This window comes from Brachycentrus maculatus, unplaced genomic scaffold (assembly GCF_059751285.1).
Source record: "Brachycentrus maculatus isolate JH-2025_06_01 unplaced genomic scaffold, ASM5975128v1 h1tg000015l, whole genome shotgun sequence".
In the NCBI taxonomy this organism is placed as follows: domain Eukaryota; kingdom Metazoa; phylum Arthropoda; class Insecta; order Trichoptera; family Brachycentridae; genus Brachycentrus; species Brachycentrus maculatus.
In genome coordinates this window covers 171,493-194,352 of record NW_028280769.1, presented here as the reverse complement: position 1 = coordinate 194,352, position 22,860 = coordinate 171,493, and the positions used below count along the sequence as shown (strand labels likewise).

Genomic DNA, 22,860 nt, shown 5'->3' with positions numbered 1-22,860 from the left:
CACATATTTTTTATTACAAAGTTCCTTATACATCTATAAATGTAATTTAATATCATACAGATAATATTTAAATACGATAGGAATGAAAGTAAATGATCGGAAAGAATGTTGCCAAATAAAAAATGGGCCTAATATGTATTTAAAATATAAGTAAAGTATGTACATGAAATTAAATTGTGTATTTGTTTTTTTTTTTAAAGTAATTCAATTATTTAACTATCTTTGACATATTTTGAACTGATTAGAACACTGAGAATATTATTTTCTCGAGTATTTTTTTAATACATTAAACATTGTATCGTACTTAGCAAAATAATTTTTAATTTTTTTCTGTCATTGTCCATGGCTAAATTTTTACTATAGAATTCATTACAAGTTAATTTTAATCTAAGATTAATTTGGTATTGTTAAATACCCCTTAAGATTACAAAAAGATCATGTTTAAAATATTTTACGCGTATTTCGAAGATAAAACACCACTCTGATGAAAAGAGCTTAAGATTATATTAATTTTTTTTATTTTACGTAAAAGTGAATCGGAAGTGTTAATAAATTAGTCAATAAATATGTGATGTTTCAGAAAACAATGTTTTGTATGGTACCAACTGTCTGGCATTATTATAACGAAATGATCGGATGTGAACAAGAATATGAAATAAATAAATTAAAACAAAACTGTTTTTTTTGTTGAAATTTTTATTATTTTATTTGTTTCGAAATTGAGTGAAATCTCTCAAAATGAGCACCTCTCAAGGTGGAGACTGACCGGAGAATTTAGTAGTAACGTAACACGTTACGATGCGAGCATTCAGGCAGTCAGTGCACCGAGCCAAGCGCTGTATCCATAATTTCAGATGCTCGGTGATGGTCGCCGCGAGCGATGTTATGACGTTATGTTACGACGAAATGCTCCGGTCAGTCTCCACCTTCAGACGAGTATTTCGCATGAGCAAAAAAATCTGAAAAATTTGCTCTCTTAACGGGCGATGTTTCATATAATGAGCTACAGAGAAAAGGCAAGTCCCTTTTTCACGACATTTACTTGTGAGCCGGAACTTCCGTGCCGGGACTCTGGATAACAACGATATTGAATAGACGCTGTTAAAGACGCTTTTCGTTTCCCGCAAACAATGTGTTAAGATATTGAAACAAGTCCCGTGGTGTAGGGTTAAATGCTGCTTTCAACATGACCTAGGACCAGAAGGAATGAAACTATTTGGTATAGGAGGGAAGTGAGAAGATAAGTAAATGATCAAGCAAAAGAACAAGAAAACACGTTTAAACAAAAATATATTTATTTAAGAAAAACATTACATAATAAATATGTATACAATATAGAGATGTGACTGATTGTTTTCATACTTATTGAGTAAAACGATTGGGATAGTATTCGCTACTTTTTCTCAGCTTATACTTATTTCCAATATTTTATAACTTGAGCTGGGCTCAAGTTATTTAAGTTATTAAGTTATTAAGGACCTGGAAATATGCAACACAACCAAATTTGTGCACTGGTTGGCGTAATTGGCTTTAACGATTGAATCCAAAAAGTGAATTTGAAAATGACTTCTTTTGAAGAAGTTGAACAACTGAAAAATTTTACATTTGTACTCACAAAATACAACATTTTTTTGAAGTTTCCTTGAGCATCTTTTTTGCTACCTTGGTGAATTTAAATTGACCAAATTCAAACAATTTGAAATGGCAATTAACCATATCACATATTAATGTAAGTAATTTTAATAAACATTTTGTCTGTGTATAGTATTTTAACTAGTATACACAAAGTGATGTTGCGTAATACATAATACTAATCAAGCAAGGGGTAGTTTTTAATATAAAAAAATATATATTTAATAGTTTTGACTTCCTTTAAAATGTGATTTGAGTTTCAGCAAATAGTAATGTAGAAGATCTTTAAAATCTGGGATCACAAAAGGCATAATAACAATCATTTGAATAAAGATAAGCAATATAAAAGTGTCAGGGATGATACATATGACCTTATATAACTTCTTTAGAAACCACAGAAATATTTGTACAAAAGTGAAAGAAAATAATGTTAGAAATATGATAGACAGTTATGGAAGCCATATAAAGAACACTATATTATTCACATAGGCGGTGGACACACACAGATGTATAAAGTCACTCAGATATTCACCATATTTTAAACATTTTTTCTACAGTAAAACCTTGTGAAGAGACCCTATTAATATACATATATTATTCATTGCTGTAGAACGACAACTGGTTACGTTTGCAAACAATGCAACAGAGAACCATTGCACCCAAAGCGTTTTGAAGATTTTCATTCACGCATAAAAAATGTGTTTATTTCTAATATTATTATGAATAGTTCAGTAAATTGTAACATTATTCGTGTTTATTGCACTCTTTTGTCATATTGGAATAAAGAAATACATTTTATTTTATCTATACATTATCATTTATTAACATTATTATAAAAATTCTAAAATCCATATAATGCTTCCCTCAAATATAAATAAGCAGGGCTTTTTTTCCCATGTAACACGGTGGATCGGTGTTCAGGCACCTTTTTTCATGGATATATACTTTTTTAATTTCCAAAATCAATTAGACAAAACAATGTTTGTGCTTACGTAATTATAATTAATAATTATATATTTATCAAAATGATAACATGTGGCATTGAAATGAATATTTAAATGATATTTGTATATATTTTTTTTTAGTAAAAAGCTTGACATGAACTGAGTTTCCGGAACTTTTTTATTTAAAAAAAAGCCCTGCAAATAAGCATGAATGAGGGCTTCCTGAAATTTCTAAAAAATGTATACTTAAAAAAATAAATCCTTTTGTCTAATTACCTAATTAAATTCCACACTAGAGATTTTTTTGTACTTATTTTTTAAAAATGTGTACGAGAGAATAAGGTCTATTTCCTTTTGGGTTTTTCTTCTGGTTCATCAGCAAGAAGTTTCTCCAAATTGGCAGCCTCCAGTTTGCCGTTGGGGGCGTTAGCAGCTTGAGCCAAAAATAATTCTTTCAAAAATGTCAACTCTTTAGTTAACGTCTTGACCTTGTCTTCCAGAGCTTCATTTTCATTTTTCAGCTTGTTGATTCTGCCGAGTGTCTCCATTGTCTTCTGCTTGGACTTGAACCGGCTCCTCTTGACTGCCTGTAATAAGGGGAGAATAGAAATAAAAAAAAGTTTATTTACACATTGTTTGTGGGAAACGCTTAAAAGTGTCTTTTTACTGTGAGACGCTTATAAGTATTCTATTTGCTTACTTCTGGTAGAGCTCGAGCAGGGACGTGCATTCCATAAAGGCAGAAAAGCAGTGCCTATCCTAACTTACCCGCGTGACATATAAAAGCGCAACCAGTACCTACCCTACCTTATTAAATTTCAATTTTCAATTAACATATACATTACAAACAATTTTTTTTAAAGCGTATACATTAAAATAAAATATAAGCAAGAATTATTGCTAAAGGTGTAAAAAAATCCTGCTTCGGAAAACTCCTTCAGGCACTTGGAACAGATCAATATCCAATGAGATATTGTTCAACATAGCGGTAGCTCTTCCTACAGGCATAACCATCGGCAGGTTGGTCTTGTGTAAAGGAATGTGAAACAATCTATGCCGACGCTGTCTTAGGTAACTATCGGGAACATACAGACCAATGTTCCGGATAATTTCAGGATTGTCGATCATACCGCGCAACAATGGATAAAAATGCGTAATCAAATACACATTCCTTCTAGTCTCTAAACTATTGTAGCCAAGCATACCCTGGAGAAACTCGGTCGGGTAGAGTCAAGGATAATAGCCGTACTCTCTCATGTAGAGATACCTCAGAAACTTCTTTTGGACTTTCTCTACCATAAGAGAGTACTTAAGCTCGTGTGGCCCCTTATTAGAAACTACTTAGGTAGCACCTAGCTTACCTTACTACCTACCCTTACTGCCTACCCTAGTAAGTAGTACCTAACTTACCTTACTACCTATCTCTACTGCCTATCCTAATTAATTCTCTGTGCACGCTACTGAGCGCGAGAGATGCCAAAATACATTGTATAGAACGGAATTGGGTTTGAGGGTACTTGTGATTAGTATACGACCCTAATAAGTATAATAATTAGGGTCGGGATTGATGAAAAAACCGCCTGACAACAATGTGTTAATCAAAAATCATATAAAAATGATAATGTAACTTCACAAGTGTAATATAATAAGCAAACTAGGTCATTTATTGCCAACTAATATTGTCTTGTACACAAGCTGGAGAAATATTAAATAAACCATTGAAACATTCTTAATTATATTTTATAATTGACATTGACAGTAGACTGAATGCAGTCGAAATGCGATCTCTCAGAAGAATGTGCGACAAAACGATGTATGATAGATGTGCGAATAGTGAAATAAGGAAGGAATGCAAAGCTGAGATAAGCATTATCGATAAAATTAAGAAAGGTGTGTTGAGATGGTTTGGACATGTAGAACGAATGAGTGAGGAACAACGGTAAAACAAATTTATGAGGCGAATGTTAGTGGGAAAAGAAGCAGAGGAAGGCCGAGAAAAACATGGCACGATCAGGTATGCCAAATACTTGAAAGTGGTCAGGTTAGGAGTCGTAACAATCGGCGGGTATGTATGAGGAGATGCATGAACGTGGAAGAGGCGAAGAATGTTTGCAAGGATAGAGTGGTGTGGCGCTCTATTCTCCCTGCCTACCCCTGCGGGGAAGTGGCGTGATGGTAAGTTCTTTAGTTTATAATTGACATTGCATTGCCATAATAATATTTCGATATAAGAATTCTTAAGAAAAAAAATGAATGCCCATTATATATAAATCTTAAAAAAATATATAAAAAAAGACTATTATACCATTAATTATATAAAACATTAAACCATGAGTGTAAGTCCCTCTCCAAGCACAAGAGCTCAGTCTCTTTTCTGGAGAGGCACAGCGAATTTAAAACTAAAAGTTTGCCATATGTATAAATGTTTAGAAAATGTATCACGTTGTACTTAAAAATGTAACTAACTGTATTAAATAAATAAAAATATTCTCTGAAGCAGATTTATATAGATTTAATATTTTCTGTTGGAAGTTTCGGTATTTAGTATTCCTGGGTATCAAACGCCTAGGACGTATAGCCTTCATATTGGAAAATTACTGAAAAATCTTATACATGTTACGATCACTAGATGAAAAATACATTGCAATGGTTCAATTAAGACAATGACAGTTAGTAGGGTTCTTAATATACAATAAAAAATAGTTTTCATTTAGAATGGTTTACAAGTTTTACCTGGTTATTTCGATCTCGTTTCTTTCTGTAATCATCACTTCCGTAGTCTTCTCCATCACTGACATTTTTCTTCACCTCTTTTTTTGGAGCCATTCCGGTACCTCTGTCTTTAATCATCAAATTATTAGATGACAGTAAATCACGCACCGTCAGCCGCAGAAATTAAATGAAAACAAACTGAATGTTATCCAAGAATCACACAAACACACGGAGTTTTTGCTTATTATGTAGTATAAATGTTTGACAGATCAAGTTATCAAGAATAAAATCTGACGCACAACTATGACGTCTGACGTCAAAACACTATATTGTTGTGAAATAATTTGGCAAAATTTGGTATACTATTTTAGCTCTTGTGTATGAGTTACTTATGATCTATTTTACTATTACAACTTTCATTTAGTGTTACCAAACTAAATATAATAATGTAAATATCATTGCCATTGTAAATAAATTTTTAAGTACTTACTTAAAAATCAATATGTTTGCATTGCCATATATTTTTTTAAAGTCTTCTAAACCCTTATCCGCACCCAATGGTGCAACGGGCACTAGATTGTTTGACGCAGTGTTATCTTGATAGTTTCTTAGATGAAGGTAAGGTGATCGATCACTCCTGCGCTACAGGAAGCAGTCCAGGGTAATATTAAATAAATATTTGAGTGTAAAATCACCAATATTTATTTTTACCTCCCTGGGAATCGAACCCGGGACTTCTAACCATTACACCATGGAGGCAGAGGTATTAATTTTTAAGTATTCTCTCAAAAATTAACACATTGACTGCCAAATTAAAAAAAAACTATCTTTAGGGCCACAACTTTATAATGCAAAGTAGTTTTCAGAGAAAAATCTGAGCTAATTTCTATAATTTGTCCAGGGGAGCACACTAAAAGTGCATGTATTTACATTATATGGCAAACGTGAAGCGTATTTAATTCACAGAATGTAAAATCCAATCCATGATTGAGTTATATTTAACTCATGCTGTGTTTGGTCAAGAGGTTGCATGAGTTAAATATAACTCACATGGCGTTCAAGTATAAATATGGTATGTTTTTTATGCGTACATACCTGATGGAATAAATAACATATTAAACTAAACCTTAAATAAGTTTTTTAAAGGAGTTCTGGGCAAAAACAGCAGTCGGGGGGATATTTCATAATAATATTCATTTTAAACCGTTTAGGCGTTAGCTTATATATTACTACAAGTGCTAATTGTATTGGATAAACACATGGCTTTTTTTTTAATGTAACGCGGTGGAACGGCGTTCTGGCACCCTTTTTCAGGAATATATTTTTTTTAATTTTTAAAATCAATTAGACAAAACAATGTTTGTGCTTACGTAATTACTATCTGTATTTATGTGATTCGTTAAAATTATAAAAAAGTATTGTAATGTATATTTAAATAATATTTTAATATATATTTTTTAAGTAAAAAGCTTGACATGAAGTGAGTTCTTGTACCTTTGCTGTATAAAAAAGCCGTGGAAAAACTTAATTTAAATTCGATCAATAATTATATGATTCGATTGATAATATAAAACATGTGCCCTCGGCACGGAAAAACTCGGCGAGGGCGCATTATTGTAAATTGTAATTTATAAATATATGTAGGATGAAAAATAAATAAACAAATAAACCTACATATCGCTCACTCCTTTCAACGTCATATATCAAAAATCGTCAATTTTTCTGTTGTGTTGCAGCAAAAGGCATATTTTTAACTTAATATTTACCCTCTACAGGGCAGAAAGTGTTGTTTTTGCATTTTGAAGAAAAGGTATTGTTTAATTTTTTTTTTTAATATACTAAATATTTTTGAAATGGAGAAAAAACCTTTAGGTTTTACCTAAAAAGATCTGTTGCACAGTAAAAAGTTCAATAAGTGGCTTGATATTTATTTTAAATAAGTTTTATTATATTTTTAAACTTTAAAAACGATCTCCCGAAGAAATCAAGTTTTTTGATGTATGACGTTGTTGAAAGGAGTGAGCGATATATGTCCATTTTTTTGTTATAATTTATTTTGAGTTTGGGAATCGAACGCACGTCACGATACATAAATGTGTATAAACATGATCCAATTATAAGATACATATATTTTATTGTGAGAAATTAGTTTGCACAATTAATTAATTGTCCTCAATTTTCTACAGTTTTCAATTTTCATTTACTTCATGCATTCGGAAAATTCCTGGTAATGTACTACGCATTCAGAATGCATTAAATCCAATATGCATATCATTGTAATAATTAATCTGCCTTACAAATAATTGAATCAAATAAATCTGGATAATTTTGAACTCCTGGATAATATTATCAAACAAAACCGGAATATTAATGTTGCCATTTATAAAATAAACATACCTATATAATGTATACGGGTTTCGGGAATCGAGGTTTATCGGGACCTATTTGTAGCTAATTATGTAAAAAATATAACATAAAACATAACATGCCAATGCTTTTGGTAGTATAGAGTTATTTAATATATTGTTATCCACCTTGAAGTCTGTACTTTCTCAGCATTTCTTCTACATGTTATAATGGATAAATTTAAACGTTGTGTTTCACTCTCGCTGCTCGCTGATAGTGTGTGAAGGAGACGTGTATTTACCAGTGCTTACTATTTCGCTCACTCCTTTCAAGAACGTCATAAATCAAAAAACTTGATTTTTCAGGAGAACGTTTTTAAAGTTCAAACATAAAATACAATGTTTTGAAAATAAATATCAAGCCACTTATTTAAGTTTTTACTGTGCAATAGACCTTTTTAGGTAAAACCTGAATATTTTTTCTCCATTTGAAAAATATTTAGCATATTTAAAAAAATAATTAAACAATACCTTTTCTTCAAAATGCAAAAATAACACTTTCTGCCCTGTAGCAGGTAAATATTAAGTTAAAAATATGCCGCTTTTGCTGGGATATAGTACATTTTCTGGGCATTACGAAAACAAACAACTTAAAATTGACAATTTTTGATTTATGACGTTCTTGAAAGGAGTGAGCGATTTGTTATATTATAATTATATTATGTTTCAGACTTTTTGTTTCTCTGTTAGTGTATTAGATACTGTACATATGTTTTATGTTAAAGGTTTTAGCCGTTCAATAACTAAATAAATAAATACATAAATAACATCACACAAAGGAAATAAACGATACACAGTAAGTTCACTTACCCCTTTTTACTTCGAACTAAAGAATGATGAAAATGTGAAATAGAATGCTGCTCATCTCCGAGTTATTAAATACTAAGTCGGTAGAAATATTACTCTGCGAAGTGCAGTAAATTATGTGCGAAATGCAGTAATTCCCAATGCTGCGAAGAATTCACAAGTCCATATTCTAGACTTATAAGAATTGTATTTTTGTTTTTGTTTTAATGTTTTTATTTTTTAATTTTTTAAACGAACTACTCGCAAAGCGTCTATTTTAGAAGCTTCTTTGCAGGTAGGATAGTAAGGATAGGGAAGGTAAATGAGAATAATACATCACAAACACCCAGACCAATTGAAATTAAATCTTTCTTGAATTCATTTTGAAATTGGCGGGAATAGAATCCGCGATTTTCGCCAATTTCGCAGTTGAGCGTCTACCCAACTGCGCCACAGCGCAGCGCCTGCCTATTGCGATTATTATGGATTTATACCTAGGGAGAGACTTTTAGATATCGATATAGTTTACAAATTCAATGGCTAAGTGTTGCATTCGATGTATAAGTGTTTTAACACTGGATTTATCCAGACACTGTAAGGGTGTCGTTACAGTAAATATATTATAGTTTTTCGTGTTTCGGCTCGGGTTGGCAATCTACATCGATCAAAAACTTTCTTGAGAGAGATAATAATCTTTCTCTTTTCAAAACGTTATATATAAAAAATCGGCAATTTTCACTTGTGTATGTTTTCGGATTGCCCAAAAAATGTAGTATATCCCAGCAAAAGCGGTATATTTTTAACTTAATATTTACCCGCTACAGGGCAGAAAGTGTTGTTTTTTCATTTAGAAGAAAAGGTATTGTTTTTTTTTAAAAAATATATCTACTAAATATTTTTCAAATGGAGAAAAAACCTTCAGGTTTTACCGAAAAAGATCTGTTGGACAGTAAAAAGTTCAATAAGTGGCTTGATATTTATTTTTAATACATTTTATTATATTCATAAACATTAAAAACGATCTCCTGAAAAATCAAGTTTTTTTGATTTATGACGTTGTTGAAAGGAGTGAGCGACATATACATACATCCATATTTGGCCATATTTTCCCAAATATGGCCAAATTGTTTTAATTGCTGTTCCAATTAACAAACTTTTGCTGTACTTGAAGTAGTGGACATAAAATTGAGTTTGTTTTCTGTTGATAACGTATTCGCCGGATAGGAAGTTTTCTTTCCGGTGTGAATTATTCCCACTAACGGGAACGAATGGCTTATTTTATAGTATCGTGTGGGCCGTAAAGCCTTTTACCGGCGAATTTAAAAGGGACCTAGTTCCATACACTGTTTTAAAGGCAGTAAATGTCGACTTCCGACGTTTGACAGGGGCGCGCGTTCCGGAGTAGCGTCGTGCTGGAGAAATATGGTCGCGAAATATTCACATGACTTTACATCCGGCAGCGGGTCGGATATGGTCGGGCGTTACGGTACTGTAAACAGTTTACGCATATGAAATTTTAAGTTGTTGCAGCATTTTTGGCATTTAATTTTTGAATATAATATCTTTAAAATGTTGGCTGCAACTGCGTTTTTGAAGAAAACGGACCGATGATTCCACCGATCCTACACCGACTAAACTACAGTGGATGAAATCGAAGTTCTTGAGTTTCATCTGATTGCTCATTATCCCAAATGTGGCAATTTTGTTTATTGACGTAGCCATCGCTGAACAAAATTTTGATAGAAAACAGCGGTTCCTGAAATTGAATAATTTGTAAACGTTGTTGCGGTGTAAGTTTTACCGTGATGAAAATTCAAACAATACTGAATCAAATTATTTCGTCAGTTCAACACGACTCAAGCGTGATCTGTTAAAGAAATCCTATTGAAAAAAGGTCATAATGACTATTGAAAAAAGGTCCAGACTTTGGAATGAATTACCTCTCCTTGTTAAAAATGCACCTTATCTAATAACTTTTAAGAAACGTCTGAGACATTAATATTTATCATTAGAATCCTAACTGTCCATCAAACCTCCACCCTTAGTTTTTCCCTCTACGCCTTCCCTAAACTCCCTTTTTCCTTTGCCCTCCTTATAATCATCTTTGGTAATTTATGTTATTTTAAATGTCAATTTGTAATTAATGTTATATTAATTTTAATAAAGTACCATCAACCCTCTGATTCCAAACTGCTACATATCATATCAAACGTTTTGATCAATATCACTAGTCTGTTTTTGGTTGGTAGGAAGATATTGCTTTTTAGCAATAAGCCCGCCAATGTACTTATTTATTTTCTGTACGTGGAGTTTAAATAAATAAATAAATAAATAATGAATAACCATTTATAAGCTCATTGCAGAATTTTCATATGCACCAATTCGAGATTATGGTATAGTAGAACCCCGAAAATCCGAACCAATTGGGACTATGGCCTGTTCGGATTTGGAAATTTGTAATACAGTACAAACATAGTATTTTACAATTCAGTAGTTAAATACAAACCTTTCACATTTCACTTTTTACATTTTAATCTAATATTATAGTACGTCCTAATAGTATGTCCGCCTCCGTAGTGTAATGGTCAGCACGCTCGGCTACCGTACTTGAGGTCCCGGGTTCGATTCCCAGGGGGGGGTCAAATGAATAAAAGTGATTTTTTCGCTCTTATATTTATTTAATATTACTCTGGACTGGTATCTGAAGCGGAGGGCTGATCACCTTTCCTTCATGTTAATGATTAAGATACCACTGCGTTTATATGATGCAGTGCCCTATGCACCATTGGGATGCGGATAAGGGTTTGAATGAATATAATACCTACTTAAGTAGGAAAACAGGAAAAGTAATACTTATTTATTAATTGGGCGTTTAATTTGAAGAATTCCATTTTAATTTATGTATTAATTGTTAAATCAAACACTTATTTTTTGAGTCTACTAAGTTGTTTTTTATTGTTTAAAAAAACACAAAAATTAATTAAGTGACAATTGTTTCACCTAGTTATGGCATTTTCTAATGAATGTTTGAAAATGCCATAACTAGGTGAAAACAATTTCAAATTATTTATTTTACGTGTTTTTTTAAAACAATTAAATACAACAAAGTAGACTAAAAAAAATGTGTTCGATTTAACAATTAATACATCAAGTAAAACCTTATTAATTTTTCAATAATTTATTTATTTAGCCAAGAAATAATTTTTAAGATATATGAACAAAATACGCTATAAATCCTTCTACATAGTAGAATTTTCTTGAACAAATAATAAATATTATAATAAAATAACATGGTTTGATTTAGAGGATTACAATTTGAAGCTGATAAAATCTTTAGTTACATATCTTAGAAACAAAAAGGGAACGCCATTTCTTACTTTGTGGTACAAACGATTTTATCTAAGGGGCCAAAGTGAACCGAAGGAAAACAAGTAAATAAATTTTCTCAATCACTGCATAACGACAGTACAATCGTCGTTACGTTCCATAACGGCGTGTAGCGGACGAGTAATGACACATAACGGACTCGTTCAACGTGCTGTAGATCTCAGTAGGCCGTAAATTCCCTAGAACTTGCAGTATCGGGGATGTTTTGGGTTTGGGGCTATTTTGAATAAACGTGAATAAAATTTTATACATCTTTATCTTTATTGAGATGTCAAAATGTACTTCTATTGTTATATCGTAGTCGTACAGGAGAAAGTGACCAACTAACAAAACGTAAAATGTTCAGGAGGGCCATTTAAGTCACTTTTGCTTGGTAAGAAAATAAACATCGACGCAGTTAGTTATTTTTAACAAGTCAGTATAATACTTTCAAGTTTAAAATCGATTGGAAGTTTTAAGGGCAATATTAAGCTAGTAAGATATCAAATAGTTAATGATCACGTTTTTGTAAAAAATGCACTTGGTCATTTTCTCCTGTATAACTACGATATTACCAGTTGATTTTCAAATATTTTTTATTATTTTTTTCTAAAATGTTCAGACTTTCATCGTCTTTTGCTTAAAAAACAGTAAAAGGTTCGTTTCAAATATGTTCTGTGAATAAAATAAACTATTTAATTAGTCATCATCCCGCTTCTCCGGTCTCTCCCAGTTTTCCTAGGTCTTCGTCTCTCTCTGCTTCTATTACATTCGAGTAGAATCACATTCACCTCATAAATTTGTTTTAATGTTCTTTTTTCACTCTTTCGTTAACATGCCCAAACCATCTCAAGACACCTTTCTTAATTTTATCGATAATGCTTATCTCAACCTTTCATACATTCCTTTTATCATCTTTTGAACATCTATCATACATCATTATAACTAAACGTATTTTATTTATTGTTTCGGCATTAACTTCGTGGTAAGACATGTTACACCTTGTTCCATATAAAGGCCAAATTATGAATTATCTTGAAAATTTAGAAATCCAAAAAAACCTAAATTCTAATAATAATTTATTAAAAAATATATTGTTTCAAAATTCTTCACCTTTGCTTACCATTTTTCCTTTGTTTTCAAACTCCACCCCTTGACTAACCCCCTCCCCCTAACTTTCACCTCTTCTTATTTATAGAACAATTTCATATTTTATATTTTAGTTACTATACAGACCTAAATGATGGAAGTTTAACTTCTGAAAGATGGAGTCTATAATAAAACTCAAGTGGTAAAAAATAAGTGTTTTCTCTAATAATTATATCTAAACGTACTGAAAGATCCCATGTCAACTGCATTAAGTCTACTTCAAAGTCCATGCTTTATTTTTACACATTGCTAGACTTCATTGTACACTGCCAATGAAGCTTTCGCCGATTTCAGTGTACCATTCTCTCTATTCCCAAAATTCACTTTTTTTTCCAAATAATTATCAATTTATCTATCCATAGAAAACACGCTTCCCAAATATACAAAATCATCTACCTGTTCGAAAATATAGAATCATAATACTAATATTTGATTAATTGATTCGGCAGTCACTTAGCGGCAATATATATATATTTTTAATTAAAGTTTTACTAGGTAAATACTGATATTTCTTAATATATTACTGTGACACGTGATTTGATGCATTTCGCATCATTTTCAAACAATGTCATGATTAAATATGGTGTTCGAAAATGATGCGGAATGCGTCAAAACATGTGTCACAACATAATTTAAGAAAAAGTTTTATTTACCATGTACATCTTACATTGAAAAAATTATAATAATTGTTTATTTTTCCGTAACTTTATATTAAACAATACAAAACATTGAATTAATAAATCGAAATCCTTATGAATACATATTTATCGTGAATATAACTTTAAAATCCCTGTTATTAAAAGGTTTTAACCTGAATAAAATACCCGCTTTTAAATTAAAAGTGGAATTTACTCTTAAAACCACTTGTATATGATATTTAATACTACTTAATGTATTTTTCCAGTTTATAGAACGTTGAAAACTTTATAATACGCATCATTAAGTCAAAATTGCATATTTTCGAGTTAAAGTTGTTTGCCAGTACACCCACGATATCCATAGTAATTGCTCAAAGCTTGTGTTTTTTGCTAATTATAACGCGACATATTTATAGGACTGTACAGTATCATATAAAAAAACGAATTGAACATAAAGCTGTTTTTCACACCATTTCTCGAATTGTTTGCTTCAAACGAGCTTTGAGCTGTGTATCCCCGTTTTACAGTAAAGCTTTCACGTTCTCGGACCAACAAAAGCCTTTCACATTTCCCCCTGAAAGTTCCCCTAGGAAATATTTCCTCATAGAACCAGCACATGCTATTTTATTTCAGTTTTATCTTCCATTGTCTAACCAGTCACAGTTAGGATCATCGACTGTAATCCTTTGTTTGAGAAAATGTCATTATTACATATCAAAATCAATGAAACATTGCAAGGTGTAAAGTTTTTCACAAATGGTGACATTCATTATTAGTTTTTAACGAATTTCAAAAATTTTATGAAAAGTTTTATTTATTTTTTCCTTATTCATTTTATGGTTAGACATGATGAAATTGTAGATGAAAACAGTTGTTTTTTACCACTTTTTATTTTTACGACTAGTTTTAAAAGCCACGGATGCTTTTATCTTCGGGTCTGAATATAAACTTAATTAAATTAATATAAGTTTATATTCAGAGTCGATGATGGAAAAATCTGCAGCTTTCAAAACTAATCGTTAAAATAAATTTAACTCAAGTGGTAACAAACAGGTGTTTTTATTAAAAATTAAAAAGAAAAATAATTTAAATGTAACATTGTTTTAAAATCACTATAAATATTTTATTATAACTTAATTATAATATCTACCGGTTTCGAAGCTATCCACTTCTTTATCAAGACTAATTAATAAGCACTGATAATTCTTGATAAAGAAGCAGTTAGCTTCGAAACCGGTAGAATTATGATTAAGTAAAAATAAAATATTTTAAGTGATTTAAAACAAAGTTACATTTTAATTATAAACTAGAAAATCACAAAGTTAGTGCTTCAATTATAAATTATACAAAGAAAAGTATTGTAATGTTTGTTTTACTATTTAAACATGTAATTTTTTTTGTTATTTCATTTTATACACTAACGATTCCTTTTTGATTAATCAATAATTGAAAATAATGTAAAAACTATGTTAATTTATTTTTTCATAAACCGTTGATAATTATTTTTATAAACTCTAATTGAAAACATAATTTTTCTATTTTTTTTTAAACAGTTTCATTTTCGATGTATGAACATTTTCGTAAATTAAACCAGCTGTGAATTTCAAAGAAATGAAACTATATTATGTTATGCAATAGTTTTAATTAGCACAAAACGAATCGCGCTGCAAACTGTTTGAGGTTATTCCCAGTATTTTGTTTTCTCTCTCGAGGTGTTTTTCGAAAAAGCGAAACGTTTTTTAAACATGTTTGTATAAAATAACTCTTAAGTGGTCATATTATTATAAATTTTTAACCTTTATCCGCATCCAATGGTGCATAGGGCATTGCATCGTAGCGACGCAGTGTTATCTTGATCGTTAATTGCATGAAGGCAAGGTGATCAGCCCTGCGCTTCTTGCACCAGTCCACGGTGATAATAAATATACCATATTTATTATGACCTCCCTGGGAATCGAACTCTGGGCCTCCAGCATGGTAGTCAAGCGCACTTACCATCACACTACAGAGGTGGACGGTCATATTATTAGCAGCAGAAAATAAATTTGTCAGGCGTTCCCAGTATGTCAAAGTAATCCAGGGTTCGGATCTCGCATATAAATAGAAGGGTTTCTGCTTAATAAAAGCTTTTTTCAATCCAACATACATGGCTCTTGTGAACTCATATCGCTCACTCCTTTCAAGAACGTCTGTAGCTTCCAAAACTAGTCATTAAAATAAAATAAACATAACTCAAGTGCTAACAAAAGATGTTCTCATTAACAACTTCAAAGATTGATGTTAAACAAACCTAGCAGTTGATATATCGCTCACTCCTTTCAAGAACGTAAGAAATCAAAAAACTTTATTTTTCAGGAGAACGTTTTTAAAGTTTAAAAATATAATACAATGTATTAAAAATAAATATAAAGTCACTTATTGAACTTTTTACTGTGCAACAGATCTTTCAAGGTAAAACCTGAAGGTTTTTTCTCCATTTGAAGAATATTTAGTATATTTAAAAAAAAAATTAACAAAACCTTTTCTTCAAAATGCAAAAACAAAACTTTCTACCCTGTTGTGTTAAATATTAAGTTAAAAATATGCCGCTTTTGCTGGGATTTAGTATATTTTCTGGGCATTCCGAAAACATGCACTACTGAAAATTGACGATTTTTTATTTATGACGTTCTTGCAAGGAGTGAGGGATATGATAATAATAATTATTTGGATAATTTGTTTAGCGCCTTTTTTTGTCAAATATTACTTCAAACCTTTGCATAAGCGCACGCTTATTACTTGGATAATAATAGAATGGTGATGATAATGATAGTTACAAAAAAATAAAAAAATAAAATGTCGTCAATCGATGTCGGGACGTCGAGTGGGCTGAGTCTGGAGCGGGGAAGAGATGAACCGACAAATTGTAACGCCTTCCTCTCAATTCAATTAAATTAAATTAATTTATTTCAATAAATATATACATTACAAACTTTAAAAATTTAAATCGTATGCATTAAAAAAACATTAAAATAAAATATATGCAAGAACTATTGATATAGGTGTAGAAGAATCCAGTTTCGGAAAACTCCTTCAGACACATGGAACAGATAATATTGTTCAAAATAGCGGTAGCTCTTCCTACAGGCATAACCATCGGCAGGTTGGTCCTGTATATAGGAATGTGAAACAATCTATGTCGACGCTGTCTTAGGTAACTATCGGGAACATACAGACCAATGTTCCGATCCTCATGCGCTGGAGAATGGCCAAGGTGTTGGGCAGAACGTCTCCCTGAGCGATGATCGCAGCTTGGAGAGCAGCTTGTTGAGCTCCTCGTCATTGTGGATGGCCAACTTTTAATTTCATATGTACGTGTCATAAGATTGATCAATACATCCAGGGGTTTCAAAAATTTTAGTAGTGAAAATGTCAATCATGGGCAGAATGCTGAATGTTGCACGTGTGTAAAGTGATCACTTAACCGATCTATAAATAAGCCATAAGCCCTGTAAATACCCAGACTTCCATATTCTTCTTCATCTTTGCTGAGATGACAAAATCTTAATTGAATAGCTGATTTAAAGTAACAAAGTGTATTTTTGACAATCTCTGTAAAAATAATGGACTCTTGTCAATATAGGAATACTTGAAATTTTTGTGCTCTGTATTTTCTAATAACTTTTGTATTTTTTTACGTTAAATTATTTTACGATTCTGTTTGAAGTCCTTCAATCTCTATAAAGAGTACTAGACTCTTCAGATAAACGCGATTTATCTCAAGAATCTAGTCTAGCTCATGGAATGTTTGAAGAAAGGAGTCTACACTTCCACTCCATTCAATGCAGTTCATTATTTTTATTTTCTCAGACACTATCCTGGATTGGAAAGCCGATTTCAGTGCATTCTCTGCGTAATTGAACTATGCATAGAATATATTTATTTATTTATGTATTAATTTTAAAAAAATTCCAACACTAAGCATAGAGTTGGCAAAAGAAGGATGAAAGTAGATTGAATGCAGTCTAAATGCGATCTCTTAGTGTGGCAAGACGATGCTTGATAGATGTTGGAATGGTAAGATAAGGAAAGAATGCAAGGCAATAAATAATAAGCTTTATCGATAAATATTTAGGAAAGGAGTGTTGAGATGGTTTGTATTTTAATTTTAACACACCTTTCTTAATTTTAGTCAGATAAAAATTTACGTCGTTTAATGTATGACAAGGATTTTTAGAAAATATGATTTTTTTTGAGGTCAGGTACTAATATATAGAATACAAACATATATATATTTATACACACACACATATATATATATATATATATATATTTATATATATATATATATATATATATATATATATATATATATATATATATATATATATATATATATATATATATATATATATATATTTACATATATATATATAAATATATATATATATATATATATATATATATATATATATATATATATATATATATATATATATATATATATATATATATATATATATATATATATATATATATATATATATATATATATATATATATATATATATATATATATATATATATATATATATATATATATATATATATATATATATATATATATATATATATATATATATATATATATATATATATATATATATATATATATATATATATATATATATATATATATATATATATATACACACACATATAAAGTGATTTATGTACATATAATCAGGGGTTCGAATAAATTCAAATAAAAGAGTCTCTGCTAAATATATTATGTCAGTTGTGAACTCATTTGTACTGGGTCATGAAATTAATCATATATCTAGGAGTTTCGAGAAATTGAGTACTGTGGTTGTCAATCAGGGGTAGAATGGTGAAAGTTGATCGTGTGTAAAGTGATCACTTAACCAGTTAATGACAGATCGTAAGCCCTATAAATATCCAGACTTCTATGTCCTTCTTCATATATGTTGAGATGTTAAAAATGTAAGTCAAACTTATGTCAAAAATGGATAGATATTACTACAAATTGACTGCCGAATTATTTATTGAAATAATAATGATCGATTTAAGAAACAAAGTGACAGATTCTGTTGAAGAAGTCGTTGGTTAAATCGTTTTTTTTAATTCGATCTCTCATTTCTAATGTGTATTAAATAAACATAATTCGATCACGGTTAATCGAGCAGGCTGGTTAATGGTGTGAACATTGTCAGACGATAAGGAAGGCGTGGATGTGTGCTGGAGTCTGGAGTGTACGCTGTAGAAGATTCTAGAACAAAAAGAAAAGATGTGTGGAGTTGGCGGATAGAAAAAGGTTAATCAAGGGATTGGAAAACGATCCCAAGACGATTTGTAAAGTCGTTAAAAGAATTAATGAGAAGAATCTACTTTAAGCTACAATAAAATCAATGAAAGACAATGTTTGTACTATTTATGTTGTAGAATATTTACAACATTTTGAGTGTGTCCAAATACTTGTTCACAAAATCTGGATTATCTCCAATTACAGGAGTTATTTTCATATTATTTTTTGACATCTCATCAAAGATGACGAAATAAATAAAGAAAAAATTTGAACAAGTATTTGGACACACTCAAAATGTTGTAAATAAATTATCTGGTCAAATTATAAGCTTAAATAATAAAAATGAAAATGGTATTTTCTGGCGTTTCTCATGTGTGTGATTATAATCTAGGATTCGGACCTCACATACTAATATAAGAGTTTCTGCTTAGTAAAAAGCTTATTTACATCTCACCAATAGATGTCTCTAGTGAAGTTCTAGTGATTCAAGAACAAGATTTCTAAATTGGTTCATACATATATATAGAACTTCCAAAAATTTGAGCAGTGTGGTTGTCAATAATGGGTAGAATTGGTGAATGTTACACGTGTGCAAAGTGATCACTTAAACCAGCCTATGACGGTCGTCAGCCTCGTAAATGCCCAGACTTCCATATTCTTCTTCATCTTTGATGAGATGTCAAAAAATAATTTGTAGAATATTAATAATTTTATATCGCCACGAGAAAACGATATATATTATTATATTATGCCATATCCGCTCCCTAGGTGGAGCACATGAAGTCCACAAACTGTCTCCAGGCTTTTCTGTCGGCTGCCAGCTCCCTTGCATCTTCCCAAAGTCTGATTCGCATTTACATTTTCTTACAGTAAACAAAACATTTATTTATAAACTTTCAGACTCTCTTCATTCTTCATACATTCAGGCATCTCATCAAACATTTTCAAACCCTTATACATTATATTAAATTATACTTTTATCATAGTTTAAAACTTTTTTATCCTTAAAATGATTGGGTAATTAATCGTTAATAAAATTAAGCATATTATATATAGGTCTCTTTTTTATAGTTAACCAGTTGGGTTTTTCTCTCATGTTTTGTATGTTATTATATTTATTTTACTTAAATACTATTCTCATAGTATTTAATAATAATCATAATAATAATAAAACCCTTATCCGCACCCCAATGGTGCATAGGGCACTGCGTCATATAAACGCAGTGTTATCTTGATCGTTTACACATGAAGGAAAGGTGATCAGCTCTCCGCTTCAGGTACCAGTCCAGGGTAATATTTAATAAATATGACAGTGAAAAAATCACTTATATTTATTTTAGCCCCCTTGGGAATCGAACCCGGGACCTCCAGAACGGTAGCCGAGCGTGCTGACCATTACACTACGGAGGCGGACAATAGTATTTAAGCATCATATTCTCATATTTAATACTATTCTCATGGTATTTAAGCATCATATTCTCATATTTAGAACTATTCTCATAGTATTTAAGCATCATATTCTTATATTTAATACTATTCTCATAGTATTTAAGCATCATATTCTCATATTTAATACTATTCTCATAGTATTTAAGCATCATATCTCATATTTAATACCATTCTCATCGTATTTAAGCATCATATTCTCATATTTAATACTATTCTCATCGTATTTAAGCATCATATTCTCATATTTAATAATATTCTCATAGTATTTAAGCATCATATTCTCATATTTTATACTATTCTCATAGTATTTAAGCATCATATTCTCATATTAAATATTATTCCCATAGTATTTAAGCATCATATTCTGAATAATCTCTTAAACTCTTTTGAAAAAAAGTCATAATGAATCGCCCTGTAAAATACCATAGTTGAGTTTATTAATGTAAACACGACTAGTTTCGAGAACTATTTATACATTACAGATATTCACGTCACGTTAATTGTGAAGGGCAAATACATAAAAGTGATTTACATACATGTTGTATGTGCTTATTATCTGAAACAAATAACAGAGCGATAAATAAGCAAACAAAATGTTCGCAATATCACAAATAATTATATTCTAAAATGGAGATTCTCGAGTTTGAGAGGTGAGTGAAGAAACGCGGAATGTAATTAAATACTTTACGCTAATGACACTAAGTTTTAATTAAATCCTTAACTAATTAACTAACTAACCTTTACGCAGCTTTTCCGCAGGGGTAGGCAGAGAAAAAACAACGTCACACTGATTTGTCCTTGCAAACAATCTTCACCTCTTATTTTTCTAATTCATGCATCTCCTCATACATACCCTCCAATTATTCTCACTTTAAAGTGTTTTTTTTTTATCATGGTAAGTTTTTCAGGTTGTGTAAGACGGAGGATATCGTGAGGTGGGGACGACAACGAAGGCGACACTGGAATGATCATGTAAACAGAATGTCAGAAGACAGACTTCCACGTATCGCCCTCCAAGGAATCCCTGAAGGACGCAGACCCCCAGGCAGACCTTCAAAAAGGTGGAAAGAGAGCTGGGAGTCAACATCCCAAGAGCTATAAGCGGAGGCACAAACAGATCCTTAGGATCTAGAAAAAGAAGAAGTTTTTCAGGGGTTTTCTCTTCGTTTATTTCCAACTACATTCTTCACATATATTTTTTGTTCTTTCTTCACTCATTCGATTCACGCGCTCAAATCATCTCAACACACTTTTCTTAATTTTTATCGATAATGCTTACCTCCGCCTCCGTAGTGTAATGGTCAGCACGCTCGGCTACCGTTCTGGAGATCCCGGGTTCGATTCCCAAGGTGGGTAAAAATAAAAAATAAAAGTGATTTTTTCACTGTAATATTTATTCAATATTACCATGGACTGGTACCTGAAGCGGAGGGCTGATCACCTTTCCTTCATGTGTAAAACGATCATGATAACACTGCGTTTATAAGACACAGTGACCTATGCACCATTGGGGTGGGGATAAGGGTTTTATTATTATTTATTATGCTTACCTCTGCCTTGCATTTTTTCTTATATCACCATTCAAACATCTATCGTACATCGTTTTGCCAAACATCCGTCTATGAGATTGCATTTCGCCTGCATTCAGTCTACTTTAATATTTTTTTTGCAATATTTTAAATCAAATAATTTACACTATTTGTCAATACCAATAAATACCCTTGCTTGTATTTAAACTTCAAAAATTTCTCAATAAGCCGAGCTTCCAAATCTATCGAAGATACTACCCGCATGTGAAAAGGATTTAAGACTATTGCAGTGTAAATAAAAATATTTATTTTCAATAATGAACAGAATGGTAAACATAACGTTAAGTATATAAAGTGATCACTTAAGCCAGCCAAATGCCAGGTCATAAGTCCTGGGATGCTCAGACATACATTTTTTTCATAAAAGAAAAAAAAAGATACGTGTTTCATCTGAATTTGAGACACTTATAATATTGTTATATCATCCGTAGGGCAAATAATCCAGTGTCTGATAAAAAATTTTTTTTTTGTATTTTAAAAGTATTTTCAACTTTGTAGCATGGTAATATAACACTCTCCTTATAATTTATCGTTCACTTTGTGTAATACAACTTTAAAAAAAAAATTTTTTTTCATAAACTTTTTTTTTAAAAGTGGTATTACACAAAGTGAACGATGAATGATAAGGAGAGTGTAAATAATAATTTTACTTTATTTATATTAAAAAATATGATATCACACGTTTCTTTGACACGCTCCTCATTCGATATTAATATATGACATATTGTAGTAGTTCAAATTCCTAACATATGACATTCATGCGAATAATGCTAGCGGCCCCAGAAATCATCTCTCTAAATTGACAATATGACAAATAAATATTACCAGTAGATTGAGGCATCCTAATAATCATTGTTAATTGTTATTTACATTATTAGAAATACA

The 22,860-nt window shown here is 31.0% G+C and overlaps 1 protein-coding gene across 1 annotated transcript; it reads right to left on the bottom strand.

The window, feature by feature from the left end:
* Positions 1 to 1,277: 1,277 nt before the first annotated feature.
* Positions 1,278 to 5,606, bottom strand: LOC148313306 (CCAAT/enhancer-binding protein gamma-like). Its single transcript, XM_088263839.1, has 2 exons — positions 5,310 to 5,606; positions 1,278 to 3,163 (listed from the first exon to the last, which is right to left on the bottom strand). Exons 1-2 carry the CDS (start codon positions 5,424 to 5,426, stop codon positions 2,921 to 2,923), a joined length of 360 nt encoding a protein of 119 aa, XP_088119965.1. The 5' UTR covers positions 5,427 to 5,606; the 3' UTR covers positions 1,278 to 2,920.
* Positions 5,607 to 22,860: the final 17,254 nt, after the last annotated feature.